Source organism: Melanerpes formicivorus, unplaced genomic scaffold, assembly GCF_026170545.1.
Source record: "Melanerpes formicivorus ecotype bairdi unplaced genomic scaffold, bMelFor1.0.p_v2 SCAF_20, whole genome shotgun sequence".
In the NCBI taxonomy this organism is placed as follows: Eukaryota; Metazoa; Chordata; class Aves; order Piciformes; family Picidae; genus Melanerpes; species Melanerpes formicivorus.
This window is the reverse complement of record NW_027142372.1, coordinates 11,040,643-11,055,128: the sequence shown is the minus strand read 5'-3', so window position 1 is coordinate 11,055,128 and position 14,486 is coordinate 11,040,643. Positions and strand designations below refer to the sequence as shown.

General features: G+C 50.8%; 1 protein-coding gene across 1 annotated transcript; it reads left to right on the top strand.

Moving 5' to 3' along the window:
* Positions 1-3,797: 3,797 nt before the first annotated feature.
* Positions 3,798-14,201, top strand: MAP1LC3B (microtubule associated protein 1 light chain 3 beta). Its single transcript, XM_068150812.1, has 4 exons — positions 3,798-3,936; positions 6,715-6,770; positions 10,125-10,231; positions 12,345-14,201. Exons 1-4 carry the CDS (start codon positions 3,897-3,899, stop codon positions 12,517-12,519), a joined length of 378 nt encoding a protein of 125 aa, XP_068006913.1. The 5' UTR covers positions 3,798-3,896; the 3' UTR covers positions 12,520-14,201.
* Positions 14,202-14,486: the final 285 nt, after the last annotated feature.

Below are 14,486 nucleotides of genomic sequence, written 5' to 3'. Positions count from 1 at the left end.
GCTGATGTCAGGGTTACAGCACAGTGATGTCTGGGGTAACGCTTCTCTCAGTGAGGCTGCAATGAGCTTTTAGCCCAACATTCCAAGGAAATGATGTTTTTTGTGATGACAATGCACATGTATCTGTGTTAGCTCAGATTTAACATCCAGAAAAGTATCTAATAATCTTGAAATGGTTCTGTTCCACGAGTTTCATGAAATAGGTGACCAGATAGAGGAGACACAGTGTTAGCATCCCCACTGAGGGAACGCTAACAGCTTCATCTGCCATTACACCACTGAGGAAACCCTCCCAGAGAAAATGGGTTTAGTTTCACTGTTCTCAAATTACTCTTTTATATCCCCCAAAAAAGAGAGAGATTTTGTCCTTCTCATCACCTCTTGCTAAAGCTTTCCTAGCTCAGAAGGTGGCTTTCACGGAGAAATTAGAAATCTGGGGATTTGTGCACCACATTAAGGCAAGTTTAAGATTGAAACTTCTCCAAAGAGTTATTTGAAGGCATGGCAAACAATTCACTACACTATGATTCTGCCTGGAAATCTGGGTAATGGCTGCACACTGTGTTAAAAAAGCCAAGGCCCACATTTTCTGTAGCTGAGAGAGGGATCAATAAGAACATTTTGCATGAAAATAACCACGGGAAGGTATCTCTACTGAGATTTAAAGGTAACTCACTCTCAGCACACACTCTCTTTTATTTTATAGGGGCTTTCTCTCCAGCTTTCTGGCGAATTTAATACTGCTGACAGCTGCTGAGCTAATAGCCCTAGACACTGAAGTGCTGTCTTCCAGCAAGGGTGTAGCACTGCAGAGGAACAGCTCTTTCTATTCACTGTAAAAAGCCTTTTCAGCACTGTTGCAGCAGAGAAATAAGGGGATGGTTTGTAATTCTGATTGTGAAATACAATCGCTTTGTTGTGAGGCAGCTCATATGGGGGGGGAAAAAATAGGAAAAGTGGGAGTTTTTCCCCAGGGAAATGCTGTAAATATCAGCTAGGGTTTGGAGTCACCATTCATACTGCCTTTTTGAGAACAAAGAAACGCCCAGACAACCTTGTGGAAGATGTAACAGTTGGGAAAACCTGGCGCTTTTGGAGCCGTAAGGTATCTTGCTGTGTAGGGTGCAGACACGAGGATCTGAGCTGGAATCCAAACCCAGCTTGTGCTCTAACCTGCTTTCTACATTCGGGCAAGTCACATCTCTTTTGCTTCATGAAAAACTAGAGTTGACAGGTATTGTAAGAGATTATTTACCCCATCCTTCTCCCTCAGAGAAGAGCAATTCTCCCTAAACTCTTCAGCAGAGTTGTTTTACTAATTCCTTGTTAAGTAAAAATATCTGCTGGTGACTATTCCACCACTTTCCTAGGCAATTTGTTTGGTGCTCTACTATTCAACTCTTAACCCAGCATCTAATTTCTATTGCCTTTTCCAAGATGTAAGCTCATTATTTCTTGTCCTAGGCTCACTGCATGCAGAGAAGACTTAATTCCCTCCTGCTCTGCAGCAACCTTCTGCATATTTGAAGACGATATAATGTCTCCTTTCAGTTCAGTCTTCTCCTCCTCAGACTAAATGCTTTTGTAAAGTGTTCTAAGAGCAGAATAAAAATGCTCTGCAGGCTCGATCTTTAAAGGGCTCTGTTCCAGTGCAGTCACTAAGTTTGAAGCAAAAGCACTTTCAAAAGCAGCATTTTCTCACCAGGGATGGAGAACTGCGCTTAGGCAAAGATGGTCCCAAAGCCTATGTCCATGCTGTCGTTCCAACTGTGCCTAACACCTTCCTCAGCTCCAGACTCGCCAACTGTCTATGCTGTCGACATGCAGACACAGGCGAAGGCTGAGATGAGAAGGGTCAAGCGAGTCTCAATGTAGATCTAAGTTTTCCTTCTCACAGTCTCTGCAGATTATTCATGAGCGGAACGTGTTGATAGCCCAGCCTGTCAGTAGATACTCTGATTGTGGCTCTTCCTAAGCACCATATGGATGCTTTCAGCCTGAGATGCAGCCCTGCTAACAGTTGGTAGTGTGGATGAAAACCACACGAGCTCAGTATTGCCAGCCCTGCCACCAGGACTCACCTGTACACCCTAAAAACAACACCACATGGTTTCACCAGAGCTTGTCCTCCAGCCTGCAGCCACACAGCCTGCAGCAGCCCTTGAGGTACCACAGTTCTGAGAGGGTGGTGGGATTTCCTCAGCCTGGAAAACGTTTTTTAAAAGGCACTTATTTAAATATGAACAAATTCTGTAAAACCAGACATTTGGGCTTGCTAATTTAAGTTTCAGAAGTATCAGCTTTCTAATGACCATCCAACATGTGTCACCTGCTGTCCCTGCACAGTGACGTGATGGGTAGAGCACTCACAGACCTTAGGGCTATTTTTCTTTCCTTTGGTTAGTCACATTTTTAATGGTCTCATCCTACAATTATACAGCCACTGGAACTATATGACCCTGAATCACAAAATTAGGTAACAAACCCTCATTCCAGCATGTGAGTGCAGCATTACCCTAACTTCAATGCATCAATCTACTCCCCCCACGCCCCAAAAAAAGGTGCAAAAATCTTGATAATGTCTAAGCTGGTCAGAAAACCATCCTTCTCCCTATGTTCCTAAGGACACTGCCACAACTCCCTTTCCTTTCAGCCACAGAAGCTGGATTGTACAAGATTGTGTAGTCCTATTGCTGCAAATTTGTTCTTGTATTTCAAAACAAGGTGCTGGGAACATATGTGAGGGGAAAAGAAAGAAAGGCAGCTGAAAGTCTACAGCCAACAGCTTGTGTCAGAAAGCTGCTAAAGGAGGAAACAGTTGGGCATTTATAATGGCGACACGGTATCTGCAGGATGAAGGCGAGCAAGCTTGGCTTGTGACTGGAATTGTCTGCGATCTAATCAGCTCCTGACAAACGGCATGAAACTGGGTGGTGGGTTTGGAAGTGAATTGGAAGACCTGCTCCTGAAACTTTGTTCCCCTACTAGAAACGTTGCCACGGCCTCCCCATACTTGTGTCTACGCGTGCTGGAGGCAAACTGAAGGCAAAATCACCCAAACCTGCGCCTCTGCACACAGGCAAAGTCACTTAAGAGCACGTTGTTGAGGGGAAAGACGGATGTGGCTGTGTGTTGCTGAGGGGGAACATGGCAGGACACAGAGGTGGCCATCACCATGCGCTGCTGAGGGTGGCCACTGGGAGGGCACTCTGAGGCGGCCATGGCTATGTGTCGTCAAGGAAGAACATGGCAGACACTCAGGAAGGCACGGCTGTCGCTCACAGAGAGCATACAGCAGCTGGACACGCGTGAGGAGGCCACAGCTGTCTGTCACTGAGGGTAGACACTAGCTGGGTACTGGAGTAGGCCATGGCTGCCTTTCACCGGGGGTGAACGCTGGCAGGGCACTCGTCTGGTGGCCACGGCCTCGCGTCACTGAAGATGGGCACCAGCGGTGCAGCCCTGAGGTGGCCATAGCCATGTGTTGCCCCAGAGGCGCATGTCAGGGCACTCCGAGGCAGCTATCACACCTATCACCAAGGGCGGACACTGGCAGGGCGCTGAGCTACGCGTGGCCGTGGGTCACTGAAGGACGCTGGCAGGGCACGGAGGTGGCCGTGGCCGTTTCACTGAGGCGGACGCTAGCAGGGTGCTCTGAGGCGGCCACGGCCGCGCGTGTCCCCCAGGCAGGACACGGCAGGACGCCGCCGCCCGCGCGCCCCGCCACGCTCAAGATGTCGGCGCCGCCGCGGTGGTGCCCGCCCCGCCGTGACGCGCGTCGTCAGCTGACGGTGGAGCCGCCGGTGGTGGCGGCGGGGGGCGGGCGCCGGCACTCGGAATCGTCCGCCTCCGCCGCGCACAGCCGCCGCCGGGCCTGAGGCCGAGCAGCCGCCGCCATGCCCTCGGAGAAGAGCTTCAAGCAGCGCCGCACTTTCGGTGAGCTCCGCGGGAAGAGACGCGGCGGCGCAGGGTCGCTGGCGGGCCCCTCCGCTGCTCCTGGCCCCTCTCCGGGCCTCGTCGCTCGGCGAGCGGGCGGCGACGGAGGGCCGGCGACTGTTCCCCCTGCCTGCCGGGGTTGGGGAGGGGGAATCGGTGAGGCGGGGAGGGGGCAGATCTCCTTAGGAGATCCCGGGTCCGGGTCCGGGTCCGGCTCTTAGGGACAGCAGTGCCCGCCGCCGGAGCGGGCCCGTCGGTCCTGCCCCGGTCACCGGGCCCGCGGTGCCAGGCTGTCCCCGGCAGCTGCGGCGGACGGGGAGGCAGCGCCTGCTCGGGGCTGTAATCGAAACGAACCCCGGCACAGCCTTCTCTTCCCCGTTCAGCTCCGGCAAAACGGGCCAAGCCTCTTCCCTGCGCGGAGGGAGCCTGGAAGTTCTGGGTGGTTTTTGGGGTGTCCGTGGGGGTGAGCGAGGGGTGGAGGTGGGTGGCAGCGCCGCGGCTGGATGAGCTGACATGGGAGAGGGGTTTGAGATGTGGAGATCTCATCATCCCCATCATCCATTATTGGCTGCAGAATTCCCAGGAGCCAGGAAACATCACTTGGCGTTGTGTGCCAGGAGCTGGGCCTGCCTTTCTTCCCTTCAGACATGTCTGCTCAGTGCCCGGCTGCTTCTGTGCTGCTGGCAGGAGAACTGATCTCCACTTGCACTGTGGTACCTGTGAGGAGTTCTCGGGGAGCTGTGAGAGGGCTGGGGGTGTATGCTTCCTGCCTCCATGTAGTTATTGAAAACTAGCAAGGCGTCGAAAAAGAGCTGTGTAACCATGGCTGGGGAAATGAGATTAGTCTCTTTCTGGAAGAAACAGCCTTGATAGAGCGGTGCCAGCACTTCTTTCTGGGCTTAGGATGGGACCGAAGCAAGGGGAGAGCTCAGTATCTGCTGATGTGTGTCAGTGAGGTTGGCTGAAACGCTCCGAGGGTAACAAGAACTGGCAGCGTAACCTATTTCTGTGTGAACTATAAAATCCTGTACGTAAAATGGAATTGGTGGAAGCAACTGATCCAGATTTTCTTTCCCTTCTTCCTTTGGGTTCAAGTCAAGCTGCTTAAGGGAGCTTTCTGGTGCCCCCACCCTCGCCTTTGTTGTTCTGTTAAACATGAGCTGTTCTCTGCTTTCAAAGCGGAGAGAATTTGGATCTGCTGGCTCTGTGTTTCAGCTGCCCCTTTCCTTGGAGTCTTCCAAAACTGTTGTTGACCCCCTCGCCTGTCAGCAGCCTCCAGCGCAGGTATTAAGTTCAGCTAGGATGGCAGCCAAGCAGTTGCCACTGCAACTAATGTCGTCAGAGAGCAGTGTTTATCTGTGGCTGACTGAAGCCTGGTTCTGAGCAGCCGTGCACAATAATATCAATGATTTGTCCTGTGTATGTTCCTCCCACTCCAGGGAGTTCTGCTCAATAACACTGCTGTGAACAAACCTGTTGGGAAACTTGGTCGAGCCTCTCTGTGCTTGCTGTGTTGATGGCTGGTCTCATTCACTCCCCGTATCTCTGGGGCTTCTGGTTAATCTTAAAAAGTATTTTAATGAGCTGGTATCTCTGCCCTTGAAGTGTTAGTGCTGGTTGGGGAGAGCGTGGCTTAGGCTGTGAAGCAGGGTGGCTTTCAGGTTCTCAGTCTTGGCAGTCAGGTGAAGGCTTTGCATACTCCTTGCCTTAGTTCTGCTTGATTCACCTCCAGCTTAAAAGCGTGATTCACGTGAGTTGCATTTCCTTGCTGGGCTCAGAGGAAGGCACAGGGATGTGTTTTATGTGTGGGAACTGGACTAATGGGGAGCTGAGTGACGTTACTGCTGAGTGATGGGATAGGTCGTGTGTCCTGGGCATTAACATACGAGCAACGAGTTGGGCTGCCGGCTGCGGATCAAAGCTCTTCCTCTCCCACGAGCAGCACCTCTCTTTCCTTAGGCAGGTGCCGGCTAAAGCCGTGATGCAGTACTAAGTGTTCTCTCTGAGAGGTGTTTATAAGGTGGAGATGGTGTGGCAAGCCTTGGCTCGCTGAAAAGAACTGAAGAGGTTAAAATTGAGTTCACTGACTCTGAAAGCAGGCGGGGTGTACGCAGACGCAACCGCCGCTCAAAGCAACTGCGCCTGTTTACTTTGGCTCGGACCCGTACTTCAGCCTGGGTTTATAATATCTGTGCTATTAATATTTACGTCTGAAGAGAGCTGAACTTTATCCTCCACACTGGCATGGAGAGCAGTGAAATGTCTGGGTGCCCAAGGAGCTGCCACCAGCTTCTGCAACAATGGGTGCAGCATAATCAAAACAGAAAGCTGTAATTCAGTAACGCTGGAACGCACGGCGTAAGCTGACGCTGCCAGGCTTCGGCTGCTCTTTGGTCACAAGTAATTGTTGACAACTTCCTCTTCTGGGACGGTGCAGAAATAGGACAGGATATTTAGTCACGAACTTGGGTGGTGTAATTTGATGCTGTAAATTTGTGAGATGAAACGCCTGCTTTAGGGGGCAGAAAAGGAGGTGCGGGGGGTGGACGCGCTCTCCTTTGGCGCTTTCTAGGAGTCGCAGGCAGCGCGTGTCACCTTGGGTTAAAGAACGGAGCTATCAGCTGTCACAGGAGAGGTTTCACTTGTGACAGCGCTGTCCCCTTTGGAAACTGCTTTGCTTGACTTTGCCTTTGCCCCCTCTCTTCAGTGGTGGAGAAAGGAGGCAATAACAGCAGTAAGAGTGGATGTTTGAACAGGCTGTTTTCTTGTCTCTTGCAGAGCAAAGAGTGGAAGATGTACGACTGATTCGAGAGCAGCACCCGACTAAAATACCTGTGAGTCTGCTTCTTTTCACTTCAACTCCCAGTCTCATAAAATCCTTTTGGTTGGAAAAGACCTGCAAGAAGATCATTGAGTCCAGCCACTATCTAACTCTACCAAGTCTGGTCTTGAAGCATGTCTCTTAGCAGCACAAGGCGGTCTCATGTTCTTCTCAGTAGTTAGAACCTTGTAACACAGCTGTGCTGATGAGACCAAATTCAAATCTGGCCACTCAGGGTGATTAAACCTGAATTTCAGAAACATTCTGAAGCTGGTAACCAGCAGCCAGTGTGGCAGAGCAAGGTGCTAGCTGGGGACTGGGTGACATGGAGTTTCCTGTCTACAGAAGTTGCATGTTGGAACTTCCAGGGAAACTACACCTTGGCTGAGCTCTGAGATTCTCCTGACTGTTTTGCTCTTCTCATCTCGGCGTTTTTCTTCTCCAAGTCTGCAGGGACTACCCAAGAATGCACAGTGCTGTAGAGGCAGGCATGGCTTCATCCCTGATCCATGCTAAGGATCAGGATCACACTTGCTTTCCAGGAAACAGGCCTGTGCTTGAGGTCTCCAGAGGTGCTGCTTGGCTGTCAACCCTCTCCAGCTCACCTCAGAGAGCAGATCAGCCCTCACCTTGTCAGTTTTCTTTAGGTGGTCAGTTCCAAACGCTGCCCAAGTGTTTATTTTCTGTTATTTATGGCATCCTGGAGGTTGCAAACGCAAAGCAAAGCATCCTAGGAAGGAACAGGCAGGATTGTGTCCTGTTGCTGGTGGGCTTTGCGTGATGGCTGTCACTGCACTGAGCAGTAAATACAGCCATCCTTATGGCCATTTGATGGAACAGGGAAGGTCTCAGAAGATCTTAGGGTATGGAAAAGACAATTTAATTGGATGCCTCACCTTCTGGCTCTCAGTGATGAGAGCTGAGGGTCCCTGTGAGGGGAAATTCTGCTGTGAACAAAGTGCTGGCAAAGTATCTGGGGTCGCAGTGTGAGTTCATGAACAGAAGCTGCACCTCAAATAGAAACCGAAAGGTTTCCAGATTAACTTCAAACCACTTCACCTCAAGCAGCAGCTGTTGTTTATGGTGCTGTGGGGTGTGGGAACCAGTAATATTTTACAGCAGAGATTTTTCTGACCTTTCAGCGTTCCCAAAAGGCTCTTACCCAGCAAATCCATTTTACACACCTTCCACACATCACTTAGCTGTTGTCCCTGAGCTCTGTGGCCACGGATTGAAAGCCATTGATTTATGGCAAAGCTCTCATTTGAAGGCACCCATGGACATTTTTATTACTAGCAGAAACTCAGGGGTACCTCAGCAGCTTGCTGAAAATGCAGTGAGGCAGACTCCCAGCAGCTCTGGCAGAGGCTTGCTGGGATCCCTGGAGGCTCGCTGTGGTTGCCTGTCCATATCCTAGCTAGGGCTGCTGCCTCATTATTATCATTAGCAGTTCTGGATGAGAGAAGATGGCAGTGTCATGCTGGATGCTGAATCCCTCCTATGCTGTCAGCATCTCTCATTTTGCTGGTGGAAAGATTACCTACTAGTTACGCTCTGCCTCTTTAAAACCAGCGTTCTCCTTCCAGCGTGGGCCAGTGTTTATTTAAACTGCTGTAGGGAGCCTTCCTCTGCTGTAATTAAATGGGCTCAAGCAGTTTTCACTAGAAACTCTCCAGTTTCAGGCCATGGTATCTCTTCACCTGTGCAGCTTTTGAATATCAACAGAGGCAGATCCCGTGAGCGTGGAAGCGATCCAAGTGGATGGTGTCACGTAGCTACCGTTGGTTTAAAAACAACAAACCCCACGTGGCTGTGGAAACAGGAGCACACCAACTCTGAGATCACTTCTTAAAAGCAGGAACTATACTGTTGCTGGGCAGGGTGCTCCTGAAATGGGCCAATCTGCTGTTTCCTCCCCACTTAAGTAGCTACTGCATAACAATCCTGACAGAATGACTGGTTTCCGAAGCATGGCTTGGGTTGAAGGAGGAGGAAGTTGTCTCCTTTGAGGCTGAGTGGTGCAGTTGGCATGCCTGAGGGACAGGATCCATCCAGAGGAAACTGGATAGGCTTAAGAAGTGGGACTGTGTGGGCCTCATAAAGTGCAGGAAGGCCAAGTGCAAAGTTCTGCACATGGGTCAGGGCACCCCCAGTATCAAACCAGGCTGGGGGTGAAGGGATTGAGAGTAGCCCTGGGGAGGAGTTGGGGCTGCTTGTGGGTGAAAAGCTGGACATGAGCCAGCACTGTGCACTTACAGGCCAGACCCAGCCATGTCCTGGGCTGTTCCTGGGCAGCAGAGGGAGGGAGAGGATTCTGCCCCTCTGCTTCTCTCTACTGAGACCCCACCAGTGCTGGGTCCAGCTCTGGAGCCACAGGCACAGGAGGGACATGAGTCTGGCACAGCAGGGCTAGAGGCCACAACAATGGTCCAAGGGCTCAAACCCCTCTGACTGTGAGGGCAGGCTGAAAGAGTTGGGGTTGTCCAGCTTAGAGAAGAGAAGGCTCCAGGGAGATCTTCTTGTGGCCTTTCAGTACTTAATGGGGCTGAGAAGAAAAGTGGGGACAGATTTCCTAGCAGGGCCTGTTGTCAAGGGGTGATGGTTTAAAGTAAAGGACTGGAGAGAAGGAAGAAATTGTTTACACTGAGGGGGGGGTGAGACACTGGCCCAGGTTGCCCAGAGAGGTGGGAGATGCCCCATCCCTGGAACCATTTTAGGTCAGGTTGTTTGGGGCTTTAAGGAACTTGCTTCAGTCGCAGATGTCCCTGCTGACTGCAGGGGGGGTTGGACTAGATGACCTTGAAAAGTCCCTTCCAACCCAAACCAGTCTAGGGTTCTATGAAAAGCAGCTTTTCCTCATGCATTAGAGTAGCCACAGGAGGTGAATGGAGCAGCATCCTGGTGTAGAGCTGTAGTTCTTAGAAAGAGATGGCCTGAAGCTGGAGAAATTCTGCTTGAAAACTGCTTGTGTTTGCAGACTGGTAGCAGCCCAGGCCTCTAAGTCAGCCACTGCAACGTGCTACAGGGAGGTGTGCTGTAGCTTTTCTTGGGTTTCCTTGTTGCTGGGTAATGCAGTGCCAAATTACATGATTCCAGCAAAGGAACTGTTCCAAAAGTGGACTGAAGCTGTGGATGTGTGCTGGTAGATCCTGTTTGTTACCTCCTTGTGCAGAGATCCTTGCCAACAGAACAAGAGGAGCTCGGGAGGATTATTGCGATTGTTTCTTTCCAGGTTTGAGTGACTGGGGTCACAAAGGGAGGGGAAATGGAGTTGAAGGTAAATGCTGGCTTCAAATGGAGGGGGGAGATCACCAGGCACTGTTTCTGCCCTTCACATCACCTCCTTTCTGTCTGTGCTTCTCCTTAGGTGATCATTGAAAGGTACAAGGGAGAGAAGCAGCTTCCAGTTTTGGATAAGACCAAGTTCCTGGTGCCGGATCACGTCAACATGAGCGAGCTCATCAAAATCATCAGGTAGTGTCATGTCATCTGCTGAGAGGCATCAGCTCAGGGCTCTGATTCTTGGTTCATTTCCCAACTGGTCTGTGCATTTGGGAGCTCTTTAAATGGAAAACTGGTGTCATCACTGGGACAAATCCACGAGCAGCTGCTTTTTTGCTGGTTTTGCTGGAATGAAAAAGCCAAACTTGACAAGGGCTTAGCCTGCCCTCTGAGGTGTTAGTCTGCCTTCAGGAGAAATAGCTGGTTCCCAGAGGTGTAGGAGGGAGTCTGAGGCCATGAATCCCTCACTAATGCGGTGCTTCTGGCCCAGGGCTCCAGTGCTTCCTGCTTAGCTATTTCAGGATAGCTGCTCCATGTTCTGCCTGGGAGTCCTCCCTGGAGTGTTTGCCTCTTCCCACCCACTGAGAGGGAGTTTAGGCTCACAGCTGGAGCTCTGAGCTGTTGCTCTGGGCTGAGGTTGGCATCCTTTGATCATGAAATGAGGTTTCTCTCAGTGAAGCCTGAAAACCCACATTCAGACCAGTGTCTTCTTGTCCCACAGACCGAGACTTTGAGTCCTGCACCGCTCTGGTGCTCAGGCTTTGTTTGCAAGAAAAGGCAAAGGGGAAGTAGCCACGGAGTGGAAATTGGGTGGTGAAAAACTGTGGTCAGAAATTCTGCTAGAAGTGCATTGCTGGCTTGGGAGGACTATCTGATTAGCAAGAGCTCTCAAGTGGTAAACTCAGAAGTTAGCAACAAACCAGAGTTTGCTCTTTGTTGGTCACGGGGCAGCAGGGAGCTGGTTTGGGGAGGCCAATAAAAACTGAGTGCAGTCCCACGTGCCCAAACAATGCCCTGCCTCCAAGGCTTGTACAAAGACTGTCTGTCCCAAGCAAATCCCAGCTCTTGCCCAAACAAGAAAGGGAGACAGAGTTTTGGAAGCAGGAACCAGATAGTTTAAGTCCACCAGAATTTGTCATGAACATTAAAGGCTCTGGGCAAAAAGGTTAACAGCAAACTGAAGGATTTTCCTCACCTGTCCCTTTTAAGCTTGCTCTTAATAGGTCTCTTGGTATGAGCTATCTTGGTCCTCAGCCAGTTCCTCTTGTGCACAGCAAAGCCTCTTCCTCCCAACCCTAGGAGAGTGGATGCCATGCTTCAGCCTTCTGTCCCAGGAGCCATTAGAGCTTGATTTGGAAGGGTGCCTTTCCAGGGCTGGAAGGTGAAAAAAAATCTTTGTTCCCAGCTGCTGCTGCCCTTCAGCAGCCAGGGGAAGCAGCAAGCAGCTTTTCTGAGCCATCCTTTCCTTCATTCTTGGGCTATGCCTCCACATACCTGAGTTCCTCTTGCTTAAGTGGAGGTTCCAAGCCTGGATGTGTTCAAAGCCAGGTTGGATGGGGTCTTGGGCAACCTGGTCTAGGGGGAGGTGTCCCTGCCTATGGCAGTAGGCTGGAACTAGATCTTTAAAGTCCCTTCCAAACGATTCTATGATTGTTTGGTTTATGACATTGCAAGAGCACTCCTCTCTGCAAATCCACTTTCCACTAGGCACTTTTTTTACCTCTTTCCCCCCAGACAGAATGAAGGATCCAAGGGAAACCCTGCAGTTAGATGTTTACTGTGCCATACTGTCTGTGAATTCTGTTGAAGCCTGGGAGGGAGGAGGAGGGCAAAATGCTCCAAAGTTTAAATGCAGGCAGGCAAGGGCAGGTGACAAAGTGACTTTAAAAGGTCCAGGGCCTTCACATGGAAGCTCCCTCCCCATCTTCATACAGGTCTCTCAAGGTCAGCCTGGGTTTGCATTTCCAGTGGGATGCTGTTGAGCTGCAAGGCAAAGGTCCTAGAGGCCACCAGCACCCTCTGCACTGGTTATGCAGGGATTGTCCTGGCAAGGAAAACCTCTTCTTTTCCCCTTTAGTTTAATGGCTTTCTGAGGCAGAGATTTTCCAGTGAAAGGAGGGCTCTGGGTTCATCTGACTGGGCTTAGGGGAATTTAACACAGTGTTGAGGTGAGAAGCCAACACCACCTTTGGTAGTCAGGCTGCTCTGGGTGGGGACTTGGTTTGGCCATCTGTCCTTTGTTGCTGAGAGTGGGAATGTGGAGTCATCACTGTGAAACTCCTTCCCCCAACCTCCCACCCCACAGGCGACGCCTCCAGCTGAACTCCAACCAGGCCTTCTTCCTGCTGGTGAACGGACACAGCATGGTGAGCGTTTCCACACCCATATCCGAGGTGTACGAGAGCGAGAAGGACGAGGACGGCTTCCTCTACATGGTCTACGCCTCTCAGGAGACCTTCGGAGCGCAACCTTCCGCCTAAGACACGCAGGCTGCTTCTAGCCTAGGGTTTGGGTTTACCCTCAGCCATCACCCCCACTCTGCCCCACACACACGCCCCAGGGAAAGGCACGGATGTCACCTACGCTCCCCGTCCCTTAGCATAGTCTTGCTTTAGCAGACATCTCATCTTACCTTGCCTTGTTTGTGACTATTAAACAGTGCAGACCAGCAGCACCTCCAGCTTTGACACCTGCTGTTAATACCCCACACAGGCACATTTGCATTTCTGGACTCTCTGAACGGAACCGATTGTGCATGTGACAGTTGCAAAGAAAGGGACGCTCGATTGGACTTGTAACAAGCAAACAGGCACCAGGGAGGAGCTGAAGTGTTTCAGGTGACAGTTTGCTGGATAAATCTCCCATTGATTCCTTACAGATTGATGAGTTCTTTCTCTAATGGGAAGGCTTCTCACCAGAGCAAGTGTATCTAAACGTTCCAAAGGGGAGCTTTGTCACCTGCAGCCCGATGAGACTCGTGTCAGTGCTGCAGGGGGTTAAGGCTTGGGGTGAGGGGTACAACTCTTTTTGTCTCTGGTTGTTTTTTGGTTTTTTATTTGTGGCACCACAAACTTAGCAAGGGTGCCAGTTTCTGAACTACTCATACCAAACACCACAGCTTTATTGTAGTTGTAGGAAGTGTTCAACTGTAAAGATACACACCTGGACAGGTGACACTGAAATAAACTCCAGTCTGCTCTGAAGTTCCATCCCCTGTGTGAAAACACTGTTGTTCCTGTGAGCTCGCTTCCAAACCATCACCCCTACCCTTAGCCTGCAGGTTTGCTGTTCCCTTGCCTGGCTGCTGGGAGAAGGTTGTGGAGGGACCCTCTGCCAGCACCCAGGTGGGTTCATGCAGTCTGAGAGGTGGGTTAATGCAGTCCGAGAGGTGAACAGAGCCCACACGGCTCACCACCTCCGTCTGCTCAGCTGGGCATGTGCGTTGGAGCCCTCCAGCTGTGCTGTACACACCTCCACCCCCACCACTGGGGTTACCAGCTCACGCCGCCTGCTGTTCTGCACATGACCACCGCAGCAGGGTCAGGGAGGCGCCGCTCGCGTTCAGGAGCTGTTGTTGAGCGCTGACGAACAAACGATTCTTTTTTGTTTCCCATCACTGAAGTCTCCTGCTGCTCACATGGGGTCTGGAAGGTCTGGGTGTTCCTGCTGTCCTGCAGAGCAGAGGTGTCTGTAGGAGCTGCGTTTTTCCCCTAGAGTCGTTGTGAAGCATAGCAGGATGAGGTTACTCGTGTACATTGCGTGTCTGTGAACTAACTACATCTGTTACTGGAAGCTAACTTACTATGGGGGAGGGAAAAGAAGCAATACTACTGCATCCTGGCACTCTAGTTCAGCAAGGGGTACAAGTTGTACCCACCTGCACCTCTTTGCATGCATCTCATTCACGCTTCCTTCCTGTTTTGGTTTGGGTTTTGGGGTTTTTTTTTGTTGTTTTAATTGTTCTCTGTGTTTTTACTTCCCAAGGTAAAGTTTTACAATGCAGCTTGTTCTCTGTTTAGTTTTGTTCGTGTAAGACATTGTTTAACTCATAACTGACAACCATACTTGTAATTACAACGTGATTGACTGATTATTCCTGTACAAATGTTGCTTTTTTAAGATTAATACAGTGCTGATATGGATGGATTACATCCCAACTTCATCATGGCTTGTGTGGTTCTTTCTGGACAGCTTCCTTAAACCCAGTCTCTGCAGGGAAGGACAACAGAGGGCTGCTCCACCTGCCAAAGGTGGTGAGCCAGGCCCTCCTGACAACAAATAGACCCTGTGCTGAACCCTCTGAGACTGAGCATCATTAACAATGTGGAGAGGGAGCTACCAGCTTCCAGGTGGAATTTTGGGTGTGATTGTTCCCCTAAAACAGTCCCTAGCTGTTTATGGCTCTGGGTGTGCCTGCACGTGGATGGGTTTTTTGGAGTTCAGCCTG